This window comes from Penaeus chinensis, chromosome 2, assembly GCF_019202785.1.
Source record: "Penaeus chinensis breed Huanghai No. 1 chromosome 2, ASM1920278v2, whole genome shotgun sequence".
Taxonomy (NCBI): domain Eukaryota; kingdom Metazoa; phylum Arthropoda; class Malacostraca; order Decapoda; family Penaeidae; genus Penaeus; species Penaeus chinensis.
In genome coordinates this window covers 21,627,921-21,637,003 of record NC_061820.1, presented here as the reverse complement: position 1 = coordinate 21,637,003, position 9,083 = coordinate 21,627,921, and the positions used below count along the sequence as shown (strand labels likewise).

General features: G+C 30.4%; 1 protein-coding gene across 1 annotated transcript in view; it reads left to right on the top strand.

Annotated features, from left to right (window-relative positions):
• Nucleotides 1–1,440, top strand: part of LOC125036584 (complement component 1 Q subcomponent-binding protein, mitochondrial-like) — an 8,821-nt gene extending 7,381 nt beyond the window's left edge. Inside the window, exons 3-5 of the mRNA XM_047629306.1 lie at nucleotides 1–155; nucleotides 712–797; nucleotides 902–1,440. The exon at nucleotides 1–155 is cut by the window's left edge and continues 42 nt beyond it. Of these exons, the coding sequence (XP_047485262.1) occupies nucleotides 1–155; nucleotides 712–797; nucleotides 902–1,051 (391 nt within the window). The 3' untranslated portion in view covers nucleotides 1,052–1,440. The remainder of the gene's footprint in view (nucleotides 156–711; nucleotides 798–901) is intronic.
• The last annotated feature ends 7,643 nt before the right edge of the window (nucleotides 1,441–9,083 follow it).

Here is a 9,083-nt window from a genome sequence, read left to right as displayed (position 1 = left end):
AGCCCCTGCTGAGTTGAGCCAAGACCAGTCTGAAGGAGAGCTCAAGAGTCGTCCCAGCTTTGAAGTTGATATCAAGGTTGGCTCGAAAACCCTGTCGTTCACGTGCTCTTACACAGGGCCAAGTGAAATTACAGAAGGTCAAGACCAGATTGATGGTAAGTATGTTCAGTGGAGTGAGGCTGCTGTTGGTTTTGTTATTGTTTCATCATATAATAGGATTTCAGTTATAGCTATTACATGATCAGACAAAGTGAACAGGAAATATATTAAATTAATATGTTGAATCACACATTCACACGTGTGTATGTGTGAACGGAAAATTAAAATAGACTGCAGAAAGCTGTATGATTTGGAAGCAATTTAATTTTCAAGATGTTTACAATGCAAGTCAAGAGAGTTCTCAGGGCAGTGTCTTCATTGTTCTAATCCATTTTTACAAATGAGGGATCTTGAGATTTAAGCCATGTTCTAAAGTAATGTTCAATATAACATGGAAGCAAAAGTGTTAGTATTAAAGCTCGTGGTCATAGTTGCTCAGTTAAAATTGTAATAACATTGAAAACATAATGCATTATTGTGTTGTGATTTTAGGTAAAGTTGTTAAATTTTCCATTGAATTTCATTTTATATATAAATCTACCTACTACACACTTTTACCCACATAGAGATATGTACGTATATTTGTTGGTTAATGAATTACATTTTTTCTAGATGTTTTTGGTATCAACGAACTCACCATGTATGAGGGCGAATGGAATGAAGAAGTCTACTGTGTTTCTGGAGATATTTTGGATGGTGTAAGTAAGAACAGTTTTCAGAACACAACTATTTAAGAAGATTTATTAAATGATTTTTGTCAGTCATATCAGATGTAATAAAAATAAATGCATTTTATTTGCAGATGATGTATGACCTTCTAATGAACATGTTGGAGGAGAGAGGAGTCACAAATGATTTTGCAGAGAAATTGAGCAATCTCTGCTCAGACTATGAACATTCTTTATATGTTCAGTTACTTCAAAATGTGCAGGACTTCGTCAAGAGGAAATAAGTAAGAAACTCTTGAACTGACAACAAGTCACCACAGTATCATCAAGCCCAAAATTTCAAGATAATGGATGGTCTGCCTTGTAAAAGTAACCATTTATGTTCAATTCTGAGTATAAATGTATCAGATATTTCTTGTATTGGATATATCTAGGGCTCTTCATTTTCTATTTTTTCTTTTGTTTTTAGTAGTTACATAAAAACAAAGATTTTGATCATTAATAAAAAACTACAAACTTTTTATATGTTTACAGTTTGTTGTGTTGTATAGCTTTTTATATTTATCAGTTAATGGTATCGTCTTTGCAGAAGGCAAGACAATGTAAGTAATATGTACAGAAGAAGTCTAGTTTGTATGGCCATGAGTATTTCTTAATAAATACCAAAAGTTATTTCCATTACTATTTTAATTCCCCTTAGTAATATATTCTATTTAAAGGCCTCTCATCCTTTTACTCTAATCAGTAGTAACCTTCTTTGGTCAACATTTGAAAAAATTAATGCTAATATACTGTTCCTTGTTTTTATAGTTTTCAGTAATGTAACTTTTTTTAACTGCAGTACTTTTTCTTTTTTACTTTGAAGCCTTTGGTAGTCAGTATGTTGTAATATAGTGTATTCAAAAGGAACAGAAAAAAAACTAATTTTTAGAAGAAAAAAATGTGCTAGGCAACAAAGGTCATATAGCACTATGGTAAAGTTTTGTGACGAAAAGGGTGGGAATGAGTTAATGATCAGGATAAGATGTGTTAGATGTCAAAGGTTGTAGAATGCTGTAGGATCAAATGTTAGTGAAAAGGGTACAGAGGGGGAGTAAGTAGAATACAGTTGGGATTTGTAAAAGGGAATATGGTTAAAGGCATAGGGTGATCAGATCAACTGGAGAATATGTGTCTGAGGAAGGGAGAGTAACATCATGAGGAAACTGCAAAATAGCTATTATGAACAATCAGATGGTAATACGGTAACAAACGATAGTTGTGGAAGTAGGAGAATTCTAAGAATGAAATATAGGAACAGGGGAAGGTAGTGAAGTGTCAGGAGGGGAGGGATCTGCAGAAGGACATTGTTTTGACTGAAGGGAGTCAGATGAGCATCTAAGTGGGGGTGGTAAGGATAATGGAGAAGGAAGAGGGAATGGTGATGCACATGGAGGAGGGTTATTTTTTGGGTGAGTGGGAGGAAGAGGGGTAGGGGGAACTTCAAGAAGAGGAGGATGGATATCGGCAGATACTTTGATTGTCGAGTGAATAAAGGGAATAGAGGGTGGATGAGGGAGTGGATCATTCTCTTGAGCCATAGTTATGAACATTTGGATGTCTCCAAGAGTTTCTGGAGCAGAGTTGGTTGAGGAGGTCTGAAAAACAAAGGTTTTCAACTGTGGAGGAGAAGAGGAAATAGATGTCCAAAGAGCAGAGGGAGAGGTGGGTGTAGGAGAGGATGTGGTAGATGGAGTGGAATGTTCAGATTGTTTGGTGTGACAGGTAGAGTGAGAAGGGGGAGGGGTAGGCACCGGGGAAGTGGTAGAGATTGGAGTATCTGGATTTAGACTGGAAAAAGAATTTGACTGGGGGAGAGAGGTAGTAGAGATAGATTAGTTCGGGATAGAAGAAAGAGATACTGGGGAACTAAGACTTCTTGAGAAGATGGGAGGGGAGCAGAGCAAAGTGTAGTTTTCAGATAGATAGAAAATAACTTGTGTGTGCATCTTGTCTGACCTCATGTAGAATGAATCTGAGAACTGCTACTTCAGATTCGAGCTTGTATGCCGGGCAGCTCCTATAAAATACATTATGGGAGCCGCCACAATTGGCACATTTGCCAATTTGAACAGTCATGATCAGGTTGGGCACATATAGAGCAGTGGGCTGTGGACCAACTGTGTTTGGCTGGGTGGCCAAAATGTCAACATTTCTAACATTGACGGGGAAGAGGTCAATATGGTTGGACATGAGCTTACACTCCACCAATATAAACTTCATGGGGGAGGTCATGTATACGGAAGCTAATCTTGGCAATATAGAACTTTCTTTGGACTCTTGGAGGAATAGTAAAGCACTCGACTGCCACTGCATAATAGTCAATGAGGCATGTGAACAAGTTTCCACAGTCTGACCAGTCCCTGTTGTAGACAGGACAGTCAGTCAGAGAGACAGATATATATATATATGTATGTATATATATATATATATATATATATATATATATATATGCATATATATATATATGCATATATATATATATATATGCATATGCATATATATATATGCATATATATATATGCATATGCATATATATATATGCATATGCATATATATATATGCATATGCATATATATATATGCATATGCATATATATATATGCATATGCATATATATATATGCATATGCATATATATATATGCATATGCATATATATATATATGCATATATATATATATATATATATATATATATATATATATATATATATGCATATATATATATATATATGCATATATATATATATATATGCATATATATATATATATATGCATATATATATATATATATATATATATATATATATGCATATATATATATATATATGCATATATATATATATATATGCATATATATATATATATATATATATATATATATATATATATATATATATATATATATATATATATATATATATATATATATATATGCATATATATATATATGCATATATATATATATATATATGCATATATATATATATATATATATATATATATATATGCATATATATATATATGCATATATATATATATATATATATATATATATATGCATATATATATATATATATATATATATATATATATATATATATATATATATATATATATATATATATATATATATATATATATGCATATATATATATATATATATATATATATATATATATATATATGCATATATATATATATATATATATATATATATATATGCATATATATATATATATATATATATATATATATGCATATATATATATATATGCATATATATATATATATATATATGCATATATATATATATGCATATATATATATATATGCATATATATATATATATGCATATATATATATATATGCATATATATATATATATGCATATATATATATATGCATATATATATATATGCATATATATATATATGCATATATATATATATGCATATATATATATATATATATATATATATATATATATATGCATATATATATATATATGCATATATATATATATATATATATATATATATATATATATATATATGCATATATATATATATATATATATATATATATATATATATATATATATATATATGCATATATATATATATATATATATATATATATATATGCATATATATATATATATATATATATATATATATATATATATATATATATATATATATATATATATGCATATATATATATATATATATATATATATATATATGCATATATATATATATATATATATATATATATATATATATGCATATATATATATATATATATATATATATATATGCATATATATATATATATATATATATATATATGCATATATATATATATATATATATATATATATATATATATGCATATATATATATATATATATGCATATATATATATATATATATATATATATATATATATATATATATGCATATATATATATATATATATATGCATATATATATATATATATATATATATATATATATATATATATATATATATATATATATATATATGCATATATATATATATATATATATATATATATATATATGCATATATATATATATATATATATATATATATATATATATGCATATATATATATATATATATATATATATATATATATGCATATATATATATATATATATATATATATATATATATATATATATATATATATATATATATATATATATATATATATATATATATATATATATATGCATATATATATATATATATATATATATATATATATATATATATATATATATATATATATATATATATATATATATATATATATATATATATATATATATATATATATATATATATATATATATATATATATATATATATATATATATATATATATATATGCATATATATATATGCATATATATATATATATGCATATATATATATATATGCATATATATATATATATATATGCATATATATATATATATATATATATATATATATATATATATATATATATGCATATATATATATATATATATATATGCATATATATATATGCATATATATATATGCATATATATATATATATATATATATATATATATATATATATATATATATATATATATATATATATGCATATATATATATATGCATATATATATATGCATATATATATATATGCATATATATATATATGCATATATATATATATATGCATATATATATATATATATATATATATATATGCATATATATATATATATATATATATATATATATATATATATATATGCATATATATATATATATATATATGTATATATATATATATGCATATATATATATATATATATAGATGCATATATATATATATAGATGCATATATATATATATATAGATGCATCTATATATATATATATATATATATATATATATATATATATATATATATAGATGCATATATATATATAGATGCATATATATATATATATATATATATATATTTATATATATATATGCATATATGTATATATATATATATGCATATATGTATATATATATATATATATATATATATATGCATATATGTATATATATGCATATATATATATATATATATATATATATATATATATGCATATATATATATGCATATATATATATGCATATATATATATGCATATATATATATGGCTCCTCTCATAACTAAATCAGAATTTCATCAGCATCAGAAGTCAACGCCAGTGTTTCTCCTTCACAGTAATTGGTAGCGACGATCTTTTGTATTTGCAAAATCATCCAGATCAAATGATTTGACCAAATCATCCAGATCAGATGATTTGACCAAACCCACTTCGGTGGCCATCAACAACAAGTCACAAAGACGCTCATCCGCAGTGGGTCTCAGGTAGTTTTTCCGGGCATCTTTTGTTCTACGAAACCTTTTGCTGAATGTACCCGGGAAGTCAAAAACACGGAATCAATGTGAAAGCTGTGATGGTTAGAAACCATCATTAATTTTTCTTCGTTAAGGAACTGTTCTGAAGTGACGTCAGAGGCAGAGAGAGGCTGAAAAAATCAGTGTTCTTACTAAACCTATGGTCATACTCAGCAATGCATCAATCAGTTACAGAGAATGGTTAATGGTTAATGGTTAAAAGCAAAATAAATGTGCTAGACATCTAAAGTCATGTAGCACTATAGTTAATGTTAGTGAAGGGTGGTTGGGTTAGTGATTAGTTGTTAAGTTGGGTTAAGGAATTGGTGAGTGAAGGGGTTAGGGTCGGGTGAGGTAATGTAAAGGGGTTAGATTAAGTAAAGGATATATATGCGTTTGAGGAAGGAAAACACGTTGTCAAAGCAGAAAGTGAGATTCTGTAAGGATGTCTGATAGGTTGGGATGTCTATGTAGGGAGGATAGGTGGGGGAAAGTAGCGGTACGGGCTGCTTCAAAACGTGGGCATGATAATAGAATGTGTGGGACTGAAAGAGGAACATTACATAAGGAACATAGGGTGGATCGGATTGGGACAGCAGATAGGAGTGTGTTAGACGGGTGTGGCCAATGCGTAAGCGGGCGAGAGCCGTCTCCCAACGTCTGTTCTAATGGAATGGAGCTGACCAGGAGATTGACAGTTTTACAGTATATAATTTATTAGTGAGGAGACTTGACCCAAAAGATTGCCATCGATTATACAAGAAGGTCTGAAAGTGTGGGTAATAATCCGTGGCTGGGATATGTGAGAAACGTGGTTGGTTTGATGTGGACATAGCAGCGTAGCGTGCTAGAGTATCTGCCTGTTCATTGCCGGGGATTCCAACATGGCTGGGTACCCAGCAAAATTTGAGGTAGAACAACCAGTTTTGGATCTTACAAACAAGGGGGTTGGTCGTGTGTATTGACTTTATGAGGGTTAATGAGTTACGGGAGTCAGTAAAAATTGTATAAGAGGAAGAGGGTAGTGAGTATATGTGTTTTAAGGCAAAAAGGAGTGCATACAGTTTTGTAGTAAGGACACTGGATTCAGGAGGGAGGGGGTATTTGAAAGTATGAGTTGGGAAGATTACTGCAAAACCAGCACCGGAGGTGGTTTTGGAGCCGTCAGTGTAGACGGGAATACTGGAGGAATGAGTGGAGGCATGGTCAAGGAAATGGGTGAGAAGGACAGTAGGAGGAATATTTGATTTTGGTGGTTCAGGGAAGACAGAGGAGCAAATATGGGGGCAAGGTATAAGCCATGGAGGGACTGAATGGACAGAGAACGGTAGAGGTCGGAGATGGGGAAAAGAGGAATGGGAGAGGAAGGTATCTATGCGAGTGGAGAAAGGAGTAGGTAAACGTGGAGAAGAAGCAAAGGTAGGAAGTAGGGATCGTGGGATAGTTAGTTTAGTGAGGGGAAGTTGGTGGAATCGAGCATAACATCGGAGAGAGAGAAGGGCATGGCGTCGAGAGAGAGATGGTATGCCTAATTCAGGCTCTCAACTGGAGAGGAGCGGAAGGCACCTAGGGCTAAGACCACAGTGATGGATTGTATCAAGATGGGCAAGGAGAGAAGTTGAGGCAGAGGAGTAGATATGGCATCCATAATCAAGAGTGGAGAGGGTCAAGGTGACATGAAGATGAAAGAGAGTTTTTCGATCTGAGCCCCAAGATAAATGAGTTATTGTTTGCAAAATTCGGAGACAGCGGCGAGCTTTTTCTTTGATGTAAAGAATATGGTCTCGCCAGGATAGTTTGGAGTCAAAAATGACGCCTAGGAATTTACCAGAAGAACGGTGTTGGAGTGGAGTGTCATATAAGAAGAGTGAAGGTAGAGGACCTACACGTGTGCGAGAGAAGAGGGTGGAGAAAGATTTGGAGGTAGAAAAGTGGAAGCCATGGTTTGTGGCCCAGGAGGATACTGATGATATTGCAGATTGAAGAAATTGGTAGAGATTTAGTATGGATGTGCCAGAGGCATATACAGTTAAATCATCAACATATAGTGATGACCAGGCTCCTGGTGGTAGAACTGAGGCAATGTCATTTACAGCAAGAAGGAATAAGGTAGTACTAAGCACACTGCCTTGTGGGACGCCTTCAATTTGAGGAAAGAAAGATGATGTGGCAGAGGCAATTTTGACCTGAAAATTGCGTTGGGAGAGGAAAGACATTATGAAGACACCCATGTTTCCCTGTATGCCTAGAGAGAATATGGTACCTCCATGTCGTATCATATGCTTTTTCTAGGTAAAAAAAAAAAAAACATAGCTAATACGGATTCATGGCGTGCAAATGCAGATGTAATATGTCTCAAAATGAGCAAGGGGGTCAGCTGTGCTTCGGGCACGGCGGAAACCAAACTGGAAAGGGGAGATAAGATTGTGAGATTCAAGATACCACATTGAGCGGAAGTTAACCATTCGCTCTAGTAGTTTGCATAAGCAGCTAGTTAGTGCGATGGGGCGATAGTCTTGAGGGAGGGTACCCGATTTATTGGGTTTCAGGAAGGGGAGGATAAGAGCTTCTCGCCAATGAGAAGGAAAATTTCCTGATGTCCATATGTGGTTGTAAATTGTTAATAGGAAGGATAAGGAGGAAGATGGGAGTTTCGGAGCATACGGTAGTGAATACCGTCAGGGCCTTCATGAGTGTTGCGGCACGATTTTAGGGCAGCGCTGAGTTCAGAGGAAGAAAAGGGAGCATTTTAGGACTCAGTAGAGGATAGGGTGAAGATAATGGGAGTACGTTCCCTGATGGTTTTAA